This window comes from Ambystoma mexicanum, chromosome 12 (assembly GCF_040938575.1).
Source record: "Ambystoma mexicanum isolate Mex_15411 chromosome 12, UKY_AmexF1_1, whole genome shotgun sequence".
NCBI classification, from domain to species: domain Eukaryota; kingdom Metazoa; phylum Chordata; class Amphibia; order Caudata; family Ambystomatidae; genus Ambystoma; species Ambystoma mexicanum.
The window spans coordinates 537,021-560,290 of NC_090936.1; the positions used below are offsets into that span (position 1 = coordinate 537,021).

General features: G+C 46.1%; 1 protein-coding gene across 1 annotated transcript in view; it reads right to left on the minus strand.

Annotated features, from left to right (window-relative positions):
• The window catches only part of LOC138512912 (GLIPR1-like protein 1), a 310,893-nt gene that overhangs the window by 167,169 nt on the left and 120,454 nt on the right, over positions 1–23,270 (minus strand). Inside the window, exon 3 of the mRNA XM_069627681.1 lies at positions 8,191–8,300. Coding sequence (XP_069483782.1) covers positions 8,191–8,300 — 110 coding nt within the window. The remainder of the gene's footprint in view (positions 1–8,190; positions 8,301–23,270) is intronic.

A 23,270-nucleotide genomic window follows, 5' to 3' on the forward strand; every position in this document is an offset into this window, starting at 1 on the left:
CATTCTCCCTGAGAATTGTGACCACTGAGTCCTCAGTGCCCACTGGAGGGATCTCATTCTCAGGCGAGCCTCTGGCACTAGGAAAATGCAGGATGCCATGAGGCCTAGCAACCTCAAAAAGTTGAAAGCTGGGGGTCGTTGGGCATCTTGGAACTTGGTAACCATCTGTAGAATATCTTGAGCCCTCACCTCTGGTGGCGAGGCTTTTCCCAGGGAAGTGTCCAGTATCGCTCCTATGAACTGGAGTCTCTGTGATGGTATCATTTGTGACTTCTTTAAATTGAGGAAGAAGCCCAGTTTGTGAAGGGAGTGGCACACGTGATTTAGCTGGATCTGAGCTTGTTCCGAAGAGACAGCCCTGATCAACCAATCGTCCAGGTAGGGGTAGACGTGAATCCCTTCCCTCCTTAGACTTGCCGCCACTACCGACATTAACTTGGTGAAGACCCTCGGGGCGGAGGTCAGCCCAAATGGCAGCACTCAAAATTGATAGTGAGAGTTGCCAATTGCGAACCTCAGGTATTTCCTGTGTTTGAGATGGATAGGCACATGGAAATAAGCATCCTGAAGGTCCAGAGATACCAACCAGTCTTGGAACTGAAGGGCCTGGAGAATCTGAGTAAGAGTGACCATCTTGAATTTGTCTTTCCTGAGGAATTTGTTCAATTCTCGCAAGTCCAAGATGGGTCTCAGTCCTCCGTCTTTCTTTGGAATGAGAAAATAAGGGGAGTACCAGCCCTTGTTCCTCTCCACTACAGGTACCGGTTCTATGGCACCTTTCTCTAGCAGGTCGAAAATTTCCTGCAAGAGGAGCGGATCTGGAGCTTTCTGAGAGCTGATCCCCGGTGGATGACTCTGAGGTATGCGTAGGAGAGGCAGGCAGTAACCTTGGGCAACTGTTTCCAATGCCCAAGCATCTGACGTGATAGCCTGCCATTCTGCCAGATGTTGAGTCAACCTGCTTCCTACAGGTGTCCTGTGAGGGAAGTCCTCAGAGTGGTTTTGGGGCGGCTGATGCGGATGCCGATGCTAAAGAGGCACCTGCTGTTGCTGCGGCTTTTGAATATCTACCCCGTCCACCTCGGGTAGTTCTTCTTTGTCCCCTTTGAGCCGGACGTCCTCTACCTCTTCCGAATGCGGAGTAGAAGCGAAAGGACTTGCCCCTCGCAGAGGTTCCTGTGGGACGAAAAGGTGTCTGACGGATTGCAGCGCCTAGGGACTTTGCTGCTGCTTTTGAAGTTTGCAGTTTCTCTAAACTGTCATCTGCCTTTTTTCCAAACAAAGAAGAACCATCGAATGGCATGTTCAAGAGCCTGGCTTGCACATCTGGGGCAAAACCAGACTTTCTCAACCAAGCGAATCTCCTGGTTGTTGTACTTGCCGCCATTGCTCTGCTGATAGTGTCAGCCGAATCAATGCCCGTCTGGAGGGATTCGCACATAGCGTCTTTACCGTCCTGTATGATATTCAGGAACGCCTCCCTTTCTTCTCCCTCCGGATGCAGTCAGCCGCTGTAGAAGCACACTCCCAAAGTGTATGGCTGAATCTAGCAAGGGTGCAAGTAGCATTAACAGATTTTAACGCCATGCTACATGCCGAAAAAACTTTTTTTGCCATAGCATCATATTTTTTATCGTCCCTGTCCTGTGGGACGGTAGGATAAGCCGTCTTGACATCGGTAGAAGATGCTGCCTGTACCACCAGACTTTCTGGGGATGGGTGTTTTGACAAAAACTCCGGGTCTGTAGAGGATACCCTATATTTTGTAGACAGTTTTTTATTTACTGCCGGGACGACATCTGGGGTTTCCCAGTTCGTCATAATCTTCCTCTGAAGAGCTTTATGAAAAGGCACCACAGGATCCTCCTGTGGGCCTTTGTCAAGAATATCTGTGACGTCATCTTGTTGGAAAGATTGTGAAGGTGCAGAGCACCCCATAAACTCTGTGATCCTGGCCATTAAGGCTCTATAGGGGGTTTCAGCATGCTCCCCCGGGTCTGGCCTAGCAAACTCCACCTCAGGGGAAGTGTCTAACCCACTTGCCTCATGTAAGGAATCATGCAGATCCTTTAACCTGCGTTCTTCAGATCAAAATTCCTCTCTAATTGGGGTTACAGGTCCCTGCAACTCAAATGTGTCTTCCTGTTCAGACAATTCACCCTCTTCCATAATTGAGGACATAGTCCTCAATTGTTCTGAACTCATAAAGGGTGTAAATCCGATTTCCAAGGCAGAGGGTGCCGAGCTTGTCATAATCGGCCTCGAAAACGTCGATGTCGTCGACGCCGAAGGCTTCGAGCGTGGCGTCGAAAACAAAGGCGGAGGCCTAGATGACCTCGACAGAATTGGGATTCTACTCGACAATCTCGAAGCCATCGTCATCGAGGACCTGGGGATATTCACTGGGTGTCTCGTGACCGTGACTTTTCTTGGCGTCGACGCCGGTGTCGAAGTTGGCGTCGAGTCGACAGACCCGTGTGTCGAAGGTCCCTTCGACAACGGCGTCGAAGACACCGACCTCGGCGTCGACAGAACCTTCGTCGACGGCGTCGACGGAACCTTCGAGGAAGGTTTGGAGGTCATAGTCCTACTCGAGGGTTCGAGACGCGCTCGAGGAGGTTTCCTTCGCCGGGTACTGCGACTTGCGGCGTTTTTGACCTTCGGGTCTTTCGACCAGAGCATCGCTCTCGGCAGTCTTCGAGGGGGTCGAGGCCGCTTTCTCGAAGACGCTCATCATATTTTTGCGGAATTCCTCCCATTCAGCTCGGGAACTATGTTTCGTGGGGCAAGGGATTCTTTTTGGTGAAACAGAGGAAGAGGAAGACGGAGAAGGGGATCTTCGACGTCTCCTCTTCGAGTGCTTCGATCTCGAGGAGTGATGGGACCCACTCCGAGACCTGGAACGCGAATGGTGACGAGGAGACGAATGTCTCGACTTCGTCGACGAAGAAGAAGCTTTAACAGTTTTACCTTTCTCCAGCTTCCCCCTACGCTCCTTCAGGGCCTTAGCTGTCATGGACATACAGTCCTCACACTCTGAACAATGGTGTTCAGCTCCCAAACACCACAGACAAACTATGTGAGGGTCAGTCAGCGACATCTTTTTCCCACAATCTCAGCATTTTTTGAAGCCGGATTGAGGAGTTGTCGGTTCCGACGAAGAAGCCATCGAGTACGGATCGAATAACTCGAGGTAAATAGATTTAACCTGACAAAAACGGAGCAACGGTATTCCGAGGCACTGAGTAAGCGTGGAAAAATGGAACTGAGCAACGGATGCTGCGCGCGGCCTTTATAGGCAGGATGACGTCGACGTCGATACGGCGGCTGTCGAGGGACATCGACTCGGAGGACGTCGACGCGCAGCGCCCTCTAGAGAAAAAATTTTCCGAGGCCAGCAGAGCTGGAAGGAAATATCTAAGATGAGGAATACGTCGGAGGACACAATCCCTTCGAAATAGTATCCTTCTTCGACCACAGATAGGGCTTGGTTAGGTCTGGGAAAGCGTTAAGTGTTATATCAGGAGTATATGTATGGCTAAGGAGAATGGAATACTCTGATTCATTAGGAAAGACCTAGAGATTAAGGAAAAGAAACTGAAGGAGCTGGAGGGCGACTTAACTGCCTCGGCAGAACCTAAGACACTGGCAGCATTGCGGGTGGAAATGTCCAAATTCCAAGGTAATGCTAATAGAGAGGCTACATTTTTGAGTCAGGGCTACCTGGTGAAGCAATATGGGGAGGCACAAAAGCCGGGCGCTTTATTAGCTAGGTTGCTGGCAGCTGAAAAGAAAACCCTGCACATTGAGGTAATCAGGCATACCCATGGGATACCAATTCATGCAGAGAAGGGTACATTTCAGACGTTCTACAGCACCTTTACGCCTCTAGATATACACGAGATACTGCAAGGTTACAACACTATCTTTAAGTGGCTGAGTTGTATTAGGTTGACTCGCCGCTAAGAGAAGCCCTGAATGTGGAGGTGTTGCTGGAAGAATTGGAGAACTCCCCGGGTTCCAGGGATCTGGGCCCAGAGAGCCTGTTGGGCGAGTTGTACAAAGCGTTTGCAGCCATCCTGGCCCCCTGGCTGCAGTGCATGTATACTGAATCTGTGAAGCCGTGATCCCTGCCTCCTTCGCTATGTGAGGCCTCAATTATTCTACTAGATAAGAAGGGGAAACCCTCAGTAGATTGTGCCTCGTACCAGCCAATATCTCTAATTAATGTCGACAATAAGATTTTTGCAAAAATGTTGGCCAGGCACCTCTTCCCGCTGATGCCTGGCCTGGTGCTAGTGGACCAGTCAGTATTTATAGCTGGTAGGAATACGACATACGGCTTACAGTGCTTCTTTTCGTTCATCTAGGCACTGAACCCTGAAACGCAAGCACTGGCGGTACTGCTTGATGCTGAAAAGGCATTTGACTCGACTTAAATGCCCTTATCTTTTCACAGTACTCTGGAAACTCAGTTTGGGTGAATGCTTCACCTCAATTGTCTCACTTCTTTACACCTCTCCAGCGGATCATGGTTGGGCACTCCTGCTCTGAAACTATAATGATGGGGCAGGGAACTAGCCAGGGCTACCCCTTGTACCCCCTGCTATTTGCTCTCGCAGTGGAACCCCTGGCGGTGATATTATGGGACCAACACATTCAGCGGGGCATACAGCTAGGGCCGCACCGGCTGATTATCTCACAGTATTTAGGTGATGTAGTACTATTCCTGGGTGACCCTATCCGTGGTCTGCAGCCGGTGTTGCGTGATGTTATGGAGTTCGGAGAGGTCTCCGGGATGAGGATAGATTGGAGTAAAGGTGGCCTTCCCTCTGACAAGATTGAGGTGTTTCATGACTGTTTTGGGCTTGCTTGGGAAACTGAGGGTACTAAGTATTTTGGTATCACAATCTCACAGGACCCATCCATATTGTGCGGGGACAACTATGGCAGAGTCATCATCTCTATTCAAGACTTGGAGGTGCGTTGGTGTGCCCTTCCTCTTACACTGATGGGTCGCACAGCGATAGTAAAAATGGTCCTCCTACCAAAACCTCTATGCCTGTTACTTAACATCCCACCTCACCTTTCCACCACACTCTTTCTAAGACTACGGGGGACTACCACTGACTGGTTTTGGGTGGGGAAACAAGCCAGGGTGGCATACACTACATTGACCCAAACGTACAGCAAAGGGAGTATGGCGCTCCCAGACCTGGAACAATATTATTGAGTGGCACAAGCACACTTCCTGGCATTTTGGTATGCCCCACATTTCATTAGGGCCCATGAGCAGGTGGAAAGGGCTCTGGCTGTCTCTAACCTTCTATAGTCTCCTATTTTCGGTGCACAAAGGGCGGAGACGGGATCCATGCATATTGTCAATATTACTTGTGCCATCTGGCTTAAAGTTGCACATAAGGTCGGCATTGACATTTCATTTTCACCACTCCTACCTGTCAGACACGTTGCTGATATGGCAATCACGGGGGATTGAGCCTACGTTGAGTGGGTAGGGAAAGTTGGGATACAAACGTTTGGTGGCTTTGCTGAGGAGGACGCGTTCATATCACTACAACGGGTGAAGGATAGGGGTGGAACCACACCGTTGGATGTGTTTATGTATTTTATGGTGCAGAATACTTTGAAATGTGTATTCCTATAATTCCCGAAGTAACCACCTATCTGGATGCTGCTACATAGCCTGATTCAGGCACACAGGGAGGGTGGCTTGGTTTCCCGTCTCTACTGCAACGTTCTGGCAGACATTCCATGGACCGGAGACGGCCCCAGGCGGCCTTGGGAGGGGACTCTGGATGGGGCAATCCCAGAGGAAGATTGGAAATATGTGATATTGAAGGCTCAGAGGGTTTCTCTGAACTCTAGATTCAAGCAGTTCCACTTTAACTTTATGCATCAAGTTGATCACACACCAGCACGGTTGCATAAACACTATGCGAACACCCCTGATGCGTGTCAAAGGTGTGGCCGCAGCCTGGCTGACTTTCTATACTTGGCATGGGCTTGCCCGTGGTATAGCCATACTTGGGGGAGGTGGTGCCCAGAATATCACCTATTGTTGGGGAAAGACTAAAGATAGACCCTATGGTGGCACTTTTGGGAAACACAAGACACTTGCCACAGGCGGCTCTTAAGACTCACTGGTCTCCTTTTGGTACTGGTGCCTACAAGAGTGGCATGTCATGGTGGAGGGGTCATCCACCCAGTATGTAGAAATGGCTGGAAGATGTGGCATATTGTCATGACATGGACACAGTCTTCATTCACACTCTGCCTTTGCATGCTAGATAGAGCCCCACAGATTTGGGGGCAAAATGTTCAAGACTTGCTGAATGTTTGTGGATGTACATTAAAGTATGAATGTATGACTATCAACCCCAGGATACACATTACACTCTTGTATAATGCTTCAGCTACCATTTGTTCGGGACCCCAGTGGAGTTTTGTTGTTCTGTAAAACCAATAAATACATCTTTTTAAAAAAAATATTCAGGATGTTGATGGAGTGACAGTAAAATGCTCTTTGGTAATGAGTGCCACACCTCCTCCTTGTTGTCCAGTGTGATCTGCGCTTAAGATTTTCTACCCTGGTGGCAGTGCATGAGAGAATGAGATCTGGGCAGTGTCATGAAGCCACGCCTCCGTCACTGCATGCATGTCAATCTCATGCATGGTAATATGATCATCAATCTCAATCCCATGCTGAACTAATGAGCGTGTATTGAGGAGAGATATGTTCAACAGCTCATTGCAATGAGACTCCTTGATATTACACCTAGCCTCAGCAGGGATGGCAAGGGGCTCTCTTCTGATATCTATACACAGGGAAGGGATAACATTAGGTTTGCGGTCACTTGTTAGGGCTTGTAAAGTTTGTGCTTTTCCAATCCCATTGTCGCCAACCGAGGTTAATATAAAAGGCTGGTTGTTAGTCAGTGTAGTTGGATATATTTGCGTGGGGGCTATTTGCAAGGTGATGCTTTCATGATTTTCTATGTTTATGTCTCCCAAATAGTCAAGGGGCTCCATTGGAGTGTCTCCCTCCTCCTTTTTTATGGCTTCATGAAGAAGTTTGAGCAAATTATATCTCGCAAGAATTTCAGCTTGTTTCAATTAGTAGTGGGTTCTAGGTATGACGGACATTCTAGTGAGTGTGCACAAAAGCTATGAACAATGTTACAGTTAGAAGTTAGAAATACACTGGGAGAGATGGGAGATGTAGTCCCTAGTGCCAACAGAGTTTAAAATCAGTCCAAAGAGGGTTGTCAAACAATCCCTTCCCCTAAATAAATCAGTCAACATCTGTCTAATAAATACAATAGCTAAAAAACGAAATTAAGCTAAAAGCAGTACAATCCCTAAAAGAATAAAACATTCTGAAACAGAGCAACAGAGTGACAGTATGCAACAAGGGTTAATTTCGTTAGTGAATTTCTGGACAGTAGACTGTATTTACTTTGTAGGACATCCTGACGAGCACTCCTTTAGACCTCTTTCTTTTCTTTAGAGGTAGGGCCAGAACTGTAAGGACAGCATAGATTTTGGGTGTTGTAATAAAGATCTTTTGATTCAAAATGCCACCTTGTCCGTCTCCTGATTCTGACTTACCACACAAGGGTCTGCCTTACACTCTGGGCAAGGTGCGGCTCAATAAGGGATCCTCAGCACCCTGTCCCAGGGCCTAGAATCCCGGAGCGAGTGGCGGCACATGCCTGGCGAGGCCACCCCAACCCTCACCCCAAAGGACAGACAGGGAACTTCATCAATGCTTGGCATCGAGTTGCCTGTTGAGCCTTTAGCTGTGACAACTGTAACTGTAAATATGGCTAAAAAGCAACATTAAAGAATATACATATTTAACAGCTGCATCAGTCGGTGGATCTAAAACTATGGAAATTAAACTATTTTACAGTAATTTCCTCCTTATTCGCAGATGGCATAATCTACAGCAATGAAAAAACAAATGAATGGACCTTTGTAGACTGACTGCCACTTACATGACAAGCTAGCTAGCAGAAGGGAATCAGTGAGAAAGGTGGCTAGGGCCAATAAGACACGGGGAACAGTGCATTGCCTTTTGGCTGACATTACAAAGGGTGAAAGTAGCTACTAAAGATGCATGAGAGATTAGTAAAGCAAGCTGAAGAATACTAAACAAATTGAACTTACGCTGGTGCATAGTTGCACACAAGAATCATCATATTTTTCATAGTACTTTTCTTAATCGTTTCACAAACTGTAGCGGCGCATCCAACTTTGTAAGAACTAGCCCAAACAACCTAGAAAAAAAAAACGTTTTATTTAAATCTCATAAAACAGTAGTAAAGCAGAAAATGGTGTGTGACCTAAATATTCGGTGCACAAACATGCGTTTATAAATAATGTTTACACAAGTCAATCGTTTACTTCATATAATTTATCATGAATAAAATGTTTAGTCTGATACGATATAGGATATATGTTCTTGCACTAGAAATGCGGTTGTTCTGTGCCGCGCGGGGATTAATGGATCCCTACATTTCCCATCATACCTCCGACACATCTTGCAAAAAAGATACCCATTGTTTGTTAAAGGCGCTATGATTTCAGACTGCGCTCTCCCACGGCTGTTATTCCCAATGCATATCTATGGTCCTTGCCCCATCAGCATACTTAAGTTCCTTCACGTAAAGCAAGTTGGGTCGCCCTTCGCCTCCCCCCAGTGAGTTATAGGGGACAGTGAGACTGTTGTTTCTCCCTCTATGCTCGAACAGCCTTATTTTCAGGGTGCACCTCTTTTAGGCAATAAGCAGTGGAGAAGATTTATGAGCTGAGAAATTCGGAAGCAGCGAGCTTGGAAGGAAATAAGCACTGGCAACGCTAATAGTTGTGGCTTTCGAAATGACACTGTACACGAAATTGTTAGGCATTACCATCATATGCCCAAATAAAGTATTGGCGTTAAATGTCAAAGTACTTGCATCATCTACAGGGATTGCCATCAAATGGCCACGTACACACTAGGTAGAGCCGCTAAAGGAGAGTGCGGGTGCATGTGTATTCTGTGGTTGGATGTGCAGTGTGAGTTAGCATGTGCAGATCATTTGCTATGTGAAGGTGTGTGTGAATGGTGAATAAGCAAAGTGGGGCGTGTACAGTGTGGGGGTCGGTGTGCACTACGCTGTATGTACAATTAGTATGAATGCATATTGTGAACTTTTATGTACAAGGTGTGGGCATATGTTTAATGTGTGGGTATATGCTATGTTCAGCATGAGTGTGTATGTGTACATTGGATGAGCGTATATGCAGTATAAGTGTTTATTTGCAGTGTATGGTTTTGTGCATAGTAAGTGGGTGCCTTTGACTTGTGTGATGTATGCGCAATGTCTGGGTGTACGCTTAGCAAGACAAGGTTCGAATTTGAGGGGAGCTGGGGGCTCCTACTTGTTGCCTATTAGAGCCTGGTTAGCGTGGAACCAACAGTTACCAGGATCTACTTTTAGCTGCCCTGGCCAACTGAATCCAAACAAACACATCTATGTGAATTTAACTCTGTGCATTTTGGACAGTCTATGAACCAGCATTATGACACTTCTATATGGCATTTAAAACATAAGGGCGCATAATAAGCAAAATGTTAGGTTTGCATCTTATGTTGAAGTTAGATTTGCAGAACGCTATGTTCTAGCTCTTGGTTCTCCAGTGGCAGCTCCTGCTCACTGATTAATGCCGGATACCCAGGAGCAGCTTTTAGCTCCTCCTTATTGTAAGGAACACATGGTGGCAACAGTAAAGACAGACACAAGTGATCACAGTTCAAGCGTGTTTATTAAACTGTATGAATGGGTGAATAAAACGCATAATCTAAACCTAAACCTAAGATGGGAGGAAGCTACGACCATCAAATAATAATAAGGCTGTGCCAGTGCCGTCTTGTCAAATAAAAAAGGCATATACTAAAAAAATATATATTGCCAATTCTTACCGCTAGGTCACAAATAATGTGGGATAATGTTCACCAGAAAAGAAAAAAGTGTTCACAAAATGATAAGTCAGGATGATATAGCTGGGGTCACCCTTCCCTACGTTTACTAGCACAGGACAAGGCGGGACTTCTGAGCACAATACGCAACTGAGCTTCTTCAACACAAGTTTACAGTTCGCTTCCAAAATATCAGGGCCTTCTGTGGCCAATTCTCTTTCACACAAAGTCTCTTACCTCAGAGGACCTGATGTGCCATAAACAACAAAAACAAAAGTTCCTTCCAGTATTTTTTATGTTGGGTGTTTTCTCTTCACCCTTGGATTCCCCTCAACTGGGCTCCAAACCTTCTTGCAAAGTGGACCTCTCTCAGTCGGGTTCACTACGACCTTTCATTCAAAATATCAGCAACTTGTAACATTCAAGAGTCTTAATGTCTTTTTAAACAGCCTTTCACTGTGGCCACCCCTCAGCCGGGTCCACTCTTGGCAACACAATATTCACAGGATTATTATGCTTCACCCCCACTTGCAGGCATCCCTCAGCAGGGGTTCACATTTGCCAGATGCACAATTCACTTTACTTTATCACAAACTTTATCACAAATGAAGTGCTGAACAGAGGAGATGCTCTGATTGCTTGTATGTGCAGCTACTCTTTCATATGCTCGTTCAGACTTGTGCAAAGAAAAAAGGAAAGGTAAGAGCTGCCCCAGACCCCCCAGTACAATACAACCTAATTGAGGGCCTTTTTAAAGGCTATTTAGGCCAACCCAGAGCGAGGCGTGCTCCTGCACCCACCGTCGCAGGCTGCTTCCTCCACGCCCCTTCTCCCCACCTCCAAGCCCTCCCCCAAACCCTGATTGGCTGTTCCCCCGTCCCCCACTACACAGACCTGGTAACCCGGTGTTATGGCGCTCCCAAGCCACTTGCACAAAGAAAAAAGGAAAGGTAATAGCTGCCCAGCCCCCCAATACAATCCGACCTAATTGAGAGCCTTTTAAAGGCTATTTAGGCCACCCCAGGAAGTGGCGTGCTCCTGCACCCACCGTCGCCTGGTTGCTTCCAAAATGGACCTTCTCCCCACCTCCAAGCCCTCCCACGCACCCTGATTGGCTGTTCCCCGTCCCCCACAACACAGACCCGGTAACCCGGTGTTACTGCGCTCCACACGCCACTTGCGTAATGACAAAAGGAAAGGTACGAGCTGCCCAGCCCCCCAATACAATCCCACCTAATTGAGAGCCTTTTAAACAGTATTTGGGCCATCCCAGAGCACGGCGTGCTCCTGCACCCACTGTCACCTGGTCGCTTCCACCACAGACCTTCTCCCCACCTCCAAGCCCTTCCCCACACACTGATTGGCTGTTCCCCGGATATTAACAGCCCTTCCGTGCAGCCCCCTGCCCAGCAGCCCCTCCGGCTAAGGGCTCAGAGACAGAGGGCCGCTCCAAAAGGGGCGGCTCCCTATCGTGTCTGCAGGTGTCAGCAGGGGAGGCCAGTGGCCAGCTTTCAACCAGCAGCGACCGTCAAGGAAGGTGTGGCCTGGGTGGGGAGTAGAGCAACCACTGTACTCCAGAAGCCCTGCCACTCTTCCTACCAGTAGAACATAGCACACCAGACTGTTAGTACTAACCAGCTTCGCAACTAGTGAGGACTGTGAATAATAGTTTGTGTCGCATCTAGAGATAACTGTGTTTATTAGCCTGTGCCACATTAAGATAGAACTGTTAATATGAACCTGTGTCGCAACCAGAGAGGATTGTGACTATTACCTTGAATCACTTCTAGAGAGACGTGCGATTATTAGCATATGCCACACTGTGATAGAACTGTGAATAGTACCTTGCGTCACGTCTAGAGAGGACTGTGATTAGTAGCCTATGCCACATTAAGATAGAACTGTGAATATTGGCCTGCTTGCCAGCTAGAGAGGATTGTGAATATTAGCATGCGCCACATCTAGAGAGGACTGTGAATAATAGTCTGGTTTACATCTAGAGAGGACTGTGTTTATTAGCTTATGCCACACTGTGATATAACGGTGAATATTAGCCTGCGCCACATCTAGAGGGGACTGTGCATAATAGCCTGCGTTGCATCCAGAAAGGACCGTGCTTATCAGCCTGTGCCACGTTAAGATAGAACTGTGAATATTACTCTGCGTTACATCTAGAGAGGTTTGCGAATATTGCCTGAAATCACATTAAGATAGAACCGTGAATATCAGCCCATGTCGCATCCAGAGAGGATTGCAAATGTTATCTTGAGTAACTTCTAGGGCGGACTGTGATCACTAGTCTATGCCACATTAAAATAGAACTGTGAATATCAGCCTGCGTCGCATCCAGAGAGGATTGTGAATATTATCTTGAGTCGCATCTGGAGAGCACTGTGAATGTTAGCCTGTGCCACATTAAGACAGAACTGTGAATACTGGCCTACTCTCCACCTAGAGAGGATTGCGAATATTAACCTGAGTCGCATCTAGAGAGGACTGTAGTACTTATTAGCAGTTGCCACATCAAGATAGAACTGTGAATTTAGCCTCCATCACATCAATAAAGGACTGTAATTTTCACTCTGTGCTACATTAAGACAGAACTATGATTATTAGCCTGCGCTACATTGAGAGAGAATTGCCAATATTGTCTTGATTCACATCAAGATAGAACTGTGAATGTTACCCTGAGTCACATCCAGAGAAGACTAATTTTTAGCTGGTGCCACATTAAGATAGAACTGTTGATTTGTTTTAACCTTCATCACATCTAGAGAGGACTGTGATTATCACTCTGTGCCACATTAAGATAGAACAGTGAACTTTAGTCTGCACCACATCTAGAGAGGACTGTGAATAATAGCGTGCGTCGCAGCTGGACAGGAGTGTGAATGCCTGCCTGCCACACGATAACAGAAATTAGCCCAGATCACATCTAGAGAGGATTGTGAATATTATACCGGCATCACAACTAGAGAATATTGTGAATATTAGATTGTTTGTCATCTAGAGAGGATTGCAATTTATTAACCTGTGCAACATTAAAGTAAAACTGTGAACATTAGCCTGCGTCACATCCGGAGAGGATTGTGAATAGTAAACTGCTTCGCAACTAGAGTGCACTGTGAACATTAGTCAGTGCCACATCTAGAGAGGACTGAACACTAACCTGCCTCCCACCTAGAGAGGTTTGTGGATTGTGAATCCTCTCCGCCGCAAATCCAGATAGGATTACAAATATTAGCCTATGTACCATCTAGAGACGATTGTGATTACAAACTTGTGAATCCTCTGAGCCTCACATCCAAAGAAGATTGTGAACATCATCTTACGTAATTTATAGAGAGGATTGAGATAGAGAGGATTGAGATTACAAACGTGTGCCACAAGTAAGAAAGAAGTATGAACACCAGCCTGCCCCACATCTAGAGAGGACTGGGAGTAATAACCTACTTCCCACCAAGAGCGGATTCTGAAATGTTCTGAACATTAGCCTGCGTCACATCTAGAGAAGACTGTGAACATTAACTGGCCTCGCCCCTGGAGAGAACACTGAATATCAGCCTGCATCACTTCCAGAGAGGATTATACAGTTTTGCTCACATAAACAGTCAGAGACTTGCCCTAGCTATGTACCGACTTCAACTAGATCATCCCCTCAGCCACTAACTACACCCAGATTATTTGTTCTCCTTAGCCACATATAGAACCACATACACAGTATCTAGTTAGCTACACCAAAAGACAACCCACTAGCTTGAACCATACTAAACAGGCCTCACCTCAGACTTACCCCGCAAAAAACAACCAGACTAAGCACGAAAGTCTGACTGTGCGTGATGACAACACCAAGCCCATAATCAAACATGCAAGGAAGCAAAGAACCAAACAAAACCAAACAGGAAAAGCACCTACAATAGTACATTCAAGAAAGAAAAAAAACAATAACAAGCCAACCGAGAAAAGCACTGCCCATGGGTTACCGGCCCTGCAACCTCAAAGAAAACTCAAAGGGAACATAAACCAACTAATTCCAAGGAACCCGACTCTGACAACCCAAACTCAAAAACAAAACCTCCACATCAACTCATCAACCTACCGCCAAGTAACACAAAAATGCCACAAAAAACAAATGGGATAGCGAGAAAGACAAATGGGAGAGGGAACAAACCGAACTGAATGTCATCACAGATCCACAACTGCGGAAAGCACCCCCACAAACAACATTGAAAACAGAACAACCGCCAGCAGAAGAGAAACGTTTCTATACCTAACACCATACCTCGCAATCAACCACTCACCAGAACAAACCAATCTGACGAACTAATCGGGGAAGACCAACAAAAGAACACAGCCACCCAGAAGAATAACCAACAGAGGGAACAAGAACGCGATTGACGCCCTAACCCCATATATCACAAAATCCCAAGGACCATTCAACAGCTACAAAATATAGAAGGAGAACATGAATAAAACAAAAATCCAAGACTTAACCTGGATGACGACACAAACACATCTGTACCACCACCGCAACCGGATAGCTACATGGAAGAAAACCAAAACACCAGTCAGAAGACAACAACAACAATAAAACACAAACCAAATCAAACCATAAAAATCCACTGCAACCTAATCAACGCAAGATCAATGTCAAAACACACAACAGAGATCGTCGACCTGCTGTGAGACAACGGTATTGGCATCCTATTCATCACAGAAACATGGCTGGATGACAACTACAAAATCACACCCCTCAGCTGCCTCCCCACCAACTTTAAATGCCTACAGTTAAACAGAAAATGCAAAAAGGAGGAGGCCTTGCAATAGCATTCAAAGAACACATGAAAATAAAAACAGACTGACCTCTAAACATCAAGAACTGCGAATCCATGGTCATGCATCAGCAAACGCAAAAACAAACATTAAATTCATACTGGTTTACAGACCACCGACATACGATGCAACCTTCGTCGAAATCTTCACAGAAGCCATCCCCAACATAGCCATCCAACATGAACATCTGATAATCCTAGGGGACTTCAACATATCGTTTGAAGAAAAACAAGCTAACTCACAAAGTTCACTTATCAGGCAACTAACAACCATGAAATTACAACAACTGGTTAAAGGATCAACACATACAGCAGAACACACACTTCATTCAATTTTCGTCAACAAAAATCTTATCACCACTGCACCACCGATACAGATACTCTGGAGTGACCATCTCAACATCCCATTTGTGATCATGGTACTTGGAAAGCCATCAAAGCAAACAACATAATAGAACAACTTGAACTCACAAAACCATCTGCAACCAAACTGGACAAGGCAGACCTAGACGGAAAAACAGAGCTACTACATAAATGGATTGCTGAAACAATTGACAGCATCTCCCTGGAAAAACCCTTCACCCCTTCAAGAAAAAGAGCAATGGCAAAATGGTTCACCCCACTACCAAGCACCACGAAAAAGAACAACACGAAGCTGGAACTAGAATGGAGGAAAGAATATGACCAAGGTAAGAAAACTCAGTTCCAGATGCAAACCCAATAGTACAAGAAGGAAATTCAAAAGGCAAAGAAAAGGCACTATGACGACAGAATCACCCAAGCCACTACAACACAAAAAGAAATGTTCAACATTCTAAACAAAATGAGGAACTCACCAAGTTGCAACAACAATCCGATACCTTCACAAAAAATGTGCAACAATCTAGCAGACTATTTCAAAAATAAAATCAACATACGACAAATCATTCAAAACAGATCGACCAATCCAAACACACAACCAACCAGAACGAGGAGCCAGAGCACGAACTCCAAAACTTCCCACAAATATCAGTAGAGACATTTGTCAAGCTGGTAAAAGATAGGAACTAAGCAGGCTCCCCCATGGACCCCTGCCCCCCAGACATTTACAAATCAATCCTCACACAAGGAACACCATTAGAATACTACAGGAATCTTTTGAACCTATCGCACGCAACAGGGACTGTACCGCAAGCCTTCAAATCAGTGTATATTAAACCACTCCTTAAGAACATAAGTGGCAACGTGGAAGACCTCTACAAATACAGACCCATTTCAAACATCCCCAACCTGGCAAAACTCCTAGAAACGAACGTATACAAACTAACGACTACATGACCTCTCCACAGCATTTGATACAGTAAGCCATGACACCTTCATCAAGAGATTAGAAGAAATAGGTATAACGGACATAGCACTACTCTAGATAAAACAGATACTGTCTGGATAAAGCCCTTCAAATCAGCTCAACAAGTTAACAACCACAGAGTACCACAAGGATCCTCACTATCACCAGTGTACTTCAACATGGCTCCATTAATCAAGATCTTCAAAAAATACAATCTTTCGTGCTACAACTAGGCAGACAACACTCAAGTCATCTACAAAATCGAAGATGCACAAGAAGAAAACACAACTCTAGGAGAATGTCTCAAAGAAATCTACGACTGGATGAATGCCAACAACCCAGAAATTAACCCAGGAAAGACAAATCATGATTATATCCAAAACCCAAGAGAACAACACCTCTATCCCTTAGCCAACTGAACTGGGAATGGCGCCCACACCATCAAAAGTAGTCAAAAACCTGGGAGTCCTAATGGGCAACGCACTAACATTAGAACCACAAGTAAACACAATAATTAAGAAATGCTTCTTCCTCCTATACTCAACAAAAAGAATCCTACCGTTCACCCACAAAACACTGACAATCGTCGCCCTCATCATGGTAAGAATCGACTACGACAACAGCCTCTACCTCGGAATGCCGGAATGCCTACTGAAGAAACTACAACACATTGAAAATGCAGCGGCCAAACTATCTAGAAGAGACCACACCACAACAGCACTAAAAATGTTACACTGGCTTCCAATCAAACAACGTATCGCATTCAAAACAATGTGCATAACACACAGAGGAATCAGCGGGCAGGGACCCAGACGAAACTCCTCAGAAGAAATCCGCCTGGAACCAAAACCATATGCAAGGAAAAACGTGGGGGCGCCTCTTTCTCCCACCTGGCGGCAATAACCTGGAACAACCTCCCAAAAGAAATAAGAAACACAAAAGAGCACCTAAAATTCACCTGTTCAAAACCTGGCTCTTCAAGACCTTGGAACCAGACGGAGACAACTGAAACAATACAACCAAAAAATGCAAAGAGAGCTACTTAACAACAAACGCATGACTGGACAGAAAACACTGAGAACCAGCAGAGAAGGGGACCACCCACAGGAACTAAAGAGACAATGCAATGCTGAACCGACCACGAGCGACATTCCAATAAGGACCTAACAATACCTAATAGGGCTGACACAGACAACAGGCACATCTAACACCAAACCCACTAACCAGCATCCCCACCTATCAGACAGGACAACATAACCTTATGTGTAAACCGCCAACCCAATGCAACCTTGCATCTACCATTCAACAATTACCTAACGCTTACAAGATAGCCATCTTCAAACCAACCTCACCATATAAACTTCCCGCTAGCCAATAAGAGTCCACTAGTGTCGCATTAAGAAACGCTGCACCTAAGCTAGTAAGCAGAAGATAGAATCCACTAGACTAACATACACGAAACCCAGGCTGAATCTCTAGTGATAGCCTTACATCTCGCATGACTAACTCGACACACACACCAAAATCAACTGGAGACATAGGTATGGTGACTGTTTTGCATCAAATCTGGACATGGTGGTGATGACTAAACCGCGTCGCATTCAGATAGAGCTATGAGGATGGGCATGGGTCACAACAAGATAGATCCATGGGGGCCAGTTTGCACCACGCACAGACTGGGAAGGGATGGTTGGCCTGAGTAACAAAGATAACATTGTAGAGCCTGACTAGCATGGCATATGGCCAGAGAGGTGAGGGACAGCCTTGTGTCATCACAGAACAAAATCACTGTAAGGAAGGACAATTGTCTAAACCTTGAAAGACCCACACAATGAGTGTGCATCTCTTCAGACAACAATGCTAATAACCAACACTACTAATGACTCACCCCTCTGCAAACACCTATCAAACTTTAACTAAACACAACTATACCTCTAAAACCACAGCAAACCGCATGCACTTTACTACACTGCAACAACAAACAAACCACACACAGCCTTACCCAACAGCACACAGCGGATAACTACCGGATACCACACCAAAAAGCTCAGCAAACTGTGTTAACCGAACTGAAGCTGCCAAACAGCACATCACAGCTCGCTTGCACTTTCTCCAAATGTTATCCTACTAACGTACCCCAAACAACCCCCACTTTTTTTCAGATCCGCTAGAGCGCCAGGGGACCTCTCCGGTGGTGATAGTGCGCAGTATAAATATCCTTTATCATTACCATGAACATAACAAATGCAGGATTCACTGCTCTTAGCTTTTCCCCTTGGCATCCCTCTGTCGTGTTCACATAGCCATTCTAATACAGTTCATGATTCTATCATCTCATCAGAAAAATCAGGGTTCCCTTCCCCTAACTTTCTTTCTGCATCCCTCCGCCAGGTTCACAGGTGCCTCAGTTCACAGTTTCACAATCTTATCAGAAAGCAGGGGGTTCCCTTCCCCTAGCTTTCCTTTGGCATCCCTCCGTAGGATTCACACTTGCCACAGTTCACTAGACTCCTTAGACTCCTTAGGTTCTTTTCTTACCTAAGTCCGGGTCTTAGCCCCCACTCAGGCTTCATATACTTCTATTCACACAAGTTTCTCGGGGTTGTTACTGGTCACCCGAATTCGTTGCTTATCAGTGTGGGAGGGCCTTGTGCACAGTTGACATCTGTTACATCGCTAGCTGTAATTCCCGGTTTTATGATTCCTTCCACTGAGGTTTTGCAGGTTTTGGGGCAAAAAGGGCAAGGGCACTTCCCCCCTCGTCATCCTTTCGGTTCTCATCGCCTTTCTCCTGCTTTTGAACTGCCGTCCTGGAATAGCTGCCTCCTCGTCCGCTTTTCATTGCTCTCCGTGTGCTCTCGTGCTCTGCCTTTTATCCCTATGGGGAACAGAAAGGGCAGACAGGCGTGTGTGGTTATTGGCAATTGCCTGACTCTGCCTGACCCATGTGTTAGGACATGTCATGTAAATGGCTTTGGTATTAGTCTGTTGTCTGTCATGGGGTGAGAAAGTTCTTGAGTAGAAAAAGGGTGGGTGGTTGGTCAACTCGGAAAGGTGAGATGTGTAAGGTTTATGAAATGAATAGGGCGGATTGTGGTAACGGTAGTGTTTTGTCAAAACATACTGGGAATTTGGGAAATAATAATCAGAGGGATGTGGAGAAGAATGACTGGGAGTATTCGGATACATAACGGGAAGACAGGGATTCTGGGAGATGTAGTTTCCTAGTGCAGTAGGGTTCCTATTGGATTTACCAAATACAGAGGGGTTTCTGGATTCAGGTAAGGGAAATTCTTTGGGTGGAAAGAAGATTGAGTTGGAACAGCCTCTAAAGTCCGCAAGTACTTTGTCCTCTTTGTCCTCTTCCCCGATGGAATACCGCATCTCACCTGGGGTCCCCCCCAGAGCACAACCCCAAGCTCCCCTACCCAGGTGATACTCCCTCCCTTGTCTGCCCCAAAGTTGGGATCTGAGAGCGCCAGTCCTTCCTTGGGCACCTGAAAAAGGGATTCTCGAGGTCTAATTGGGAGAATACCCCCAGGTTTCTCCCATTATCTAATCTCAATTTCGATCCCTGGATTGAGGGTGTGTGTTGTGGTTGGTTCAGACATAAGAATTGGACAAGAGGAATTGGTTCAACAATGTTTTTATTCAAAATTAGAAAGAAACATTCTTTATGCCCTATTTCTAAACTGGCATCCCTATTCCAGAAACAACAAATGGGTGCTCGTCAGGATGTCTTCCAAAAATAATCACTCTCCTCTGGCCAAACCTAGGCCATTATTCTGTGTATGGCGTTCCGTAAACAAGGCTGCTGGTAGCAATATACCGGCACCCTTTCCGGACCGCCATACTACAACAATGCCGGTAAGGGCCACGGATCCCAGGCATGCCTGACTTAACAGGTTTTCAGATCCCTACCGGCATGGTTGTCACGGAAGCACCGGCACTGTTAGCAACGGTGCCGGTGCTTCTGTGTCTCCATTTCCATTGGACTCCATGGAAAAGGGGATTTACCATTGGCGCCGCCAATTGTAATATCCCGGTGGCGCCGGGATATCAGGCGGCAGTACGGCTGTTACGGGGTTGCTGGAAACCCACCGCCTGCCGGCTGGTTTTCAGGAAACCCTGTAATGAGGGCCTTACTCTAGCCTAACCTCTGACTTGCCGTTTAAAAGAAAAGAAAGTCTAAGCGCAACATAAACTAGGGTTACTTCCGCGCTTCAGTAACTGAATGTAGGCTCGTTTTCTGACCCCCACCAAAGAGTTCTCAGATTCTCCTCAAATTTGATAAGGATTACCCATATACCAACCAGTACAAAAAGAAAAAAGCTTTCAGTCTTCCTTTAGGGATTATCATAAATCTTGGTCATGGGTTCATAACAAAAGAGTTCTGTCTATCTCTCCTCCTCAAAAAGCTAATTTGGGCCAGGAGAAATTCCAGTTCACTGAGGCAATAAGATTCAGTTATTTCTTATCAAAGTTCACCTTTTCAACCTCGTCTAGGCTGTGTACTTGGATAGTCCGGGTTGCTATAATCTTTCCTAGAGTCGCAGCGTGGAACAGCTAAGGGCGATGCAGTTAGAGCACAGGGAACACGCTCTGTGTTGGAGAAAGCGGCAGGTAGCGCTGCCCAACTCCAATATTACTGTTGAGAAGCCACCTGTTGCAGCCAAGGGTACTGCAGGTAGAACACAGGAAACCTGCTCTGTGTTGAAGGAAGCGGTAGATGGCCCAGCCCACCTTCACTATAACTGTTGAGAAGCCGGCCGCACAGGAAAAGCCTGCAGCAGCTAAGGGTGCTGCAGTTAGAGGAGTTGGTGGGCAGCTTGGGGACTTGGGGCTTATTTCCTGAAAGAACCTGCATCAACGACACTGAAGACCCCTTCTATACGATGCACCCCTCCAACCGTAAGGATCCATAAATTGCAAGTGACTGAAGGAGGAATATGTCATCCTGTTACATCTAAGGGGAACAAGGGGACTCAGGGGCCCACAAAGAAGTCTGTATCCAATTTAAATTGTGCATCCAATTTACCCAAGGAGCTGACAGAAATAGCCCCTGCAAGCACTCAAGATAAAGCTGGCAATGAGTATCAATTCCACAATTCAAAATAAAAACTCCATGCTGGCGTTAATTGACAGTGTACACTGGCCAACTATGAGATGCCAAATAACCCACTGCAAGGCGAGGGCAAATGCTACAAAGTCCCCACAAAGCTGGTTAGCTCTGGTGATATTAAGGGGGGCAAGTGGTTATCTGGAATGGCCACAAGTGAGAATGACCAAGAAGATGGCTCCCCCCCATTTCCTATCCACCCGATTTGGCAATTACAAATTGAGAGGGTGCTATAGACGTTTCTGGGGACAGGGAGGAAGTAGCACACTAAGGTATAAATTGCAAGGAATTGAAACCTGTAGTACATCATCTCACAGTTGAAAACGAGGCCATACGCAAGGATCCTCAAGAGCTAAAAGCCCAGATTGGCAGGTTAGGTAGTGCCATGAAGGAGGGTGGCACAAGGAGGAATGAAACAGCCATCCAACCAGTGAATTATAAAACCAATGGTTACGCGTCAAAGGGCGCTGTGCGGAACCAGGAATGAGAATCGAGCACAGAGAAATCATGGTGATTGGCATAAACCTTTATTAAACAAAAAAGGGTTTGGAAAATGCCTCACTATCCATGATCTTTACTTTGAAAACAAAACCAACGGTTTTACCATTCCAGTAGTTTTATATTGAAATGAAACCGTTCTGGAACAGAATCCTTTTAATATAAAAGTGAGGAATGTAACTGGGAGGAGCTGTCACACACAAGCCTGCCACTCCTGTTATGTTGCTCCTGGCAAGTTGGCAACTAGTCTCTTCGGGTGACGACGAGTCGACCACACACGAGTAACAAGAAGCTTGTGGTATGCAATATGGGATGGAATAACAACACTCCCAAGAATGCGAGACGGGTGTGGCATAACGGGCAGGAGCACGAGGCCTGCTGACCGGCCATGCTGGCCCAAACAGGCCCAAACAAGCCGCATAGTCCCAGACAAAAAGGAGCAAGACAAAAAGGCGCATTTCTCAAGCAGTGGCCTGGTGAGAGGTGCCCTAGGCTTGGCTGTTAAATAAAATGCATAGCTGTGGAGGCCTCGCTGCCACTACAGGGAGTACCTGCAATTATCAATTCAGGGGTCAGCCGGGATGAAGAAGGCAGCAACCTCAGGAAAAGAGGAAGGTGACTCTGACGGGACACAATATAAGATACCCTAAAAAGTGCTTGCAGGCAGCACTTTCCACTAACCCACTTCAGGGCTTCACCAGGGCTTTCTCTACACTCGCCATATAACCACACCAGATAATCATGTGCACAGGACCCTCCACTAGACACCAAACATGAGGCCTTCATATGCACAGCATCCACCATCCAGCAAACACAAGAAACACACAGACAGTGGTGCCACTTGCCAACAGATGGCAGGCCCTCTCTGGGTCTTTACGTGCTATGTTATGTTTCTGGACTTCATACCACACCCTGCTGACATTTGAATGAACTCTTGGCACCTTGTGGTCTGAAATAGACAAGGTTTGGCTTTGGTTTCAGAAATGTAAGACATCTTTGATGTCGTGTTTGTACATTCAGGTCCAAAGGATCTGGGTTCCGCGGGCAGGTAGCCATCAGGTAGTATACGTTGAGGACCTGTATATATATCTCTATCCAGAGAACAGCCTTGTGTACCAATAGTTGCGAGGATGCATTGGAGGGGGCTGTGTTATACAAGTTGGTGGGAGAAGTGTTGAGTTGTGTGGTTTTTACTGTGTATTGGGAAGTGGTGTTCAATCGCTGTCTGTGGGTGGCTTAGTTGTTGTGCATAGCGTCAGATGGAAAGTTACATTTGAGCATAGTATTGAGTAGAACAGGTAAACCCCTACTGGACTCCAGTAGGGAGTAGCTGGACTGATGTCCTATTGGCAGTGCATCTAGGAGCCAAATAACATGTAGTCTTGGATTTCATGTCTGACTACCCTGAAGACAAATGACTCAGCGACCCACTACAAACCGAGCTCTGCAGTAAACATTGAACCGAGGCAATGCTCACCACCAGATCGCCATCTCCCTCACTATCACCCT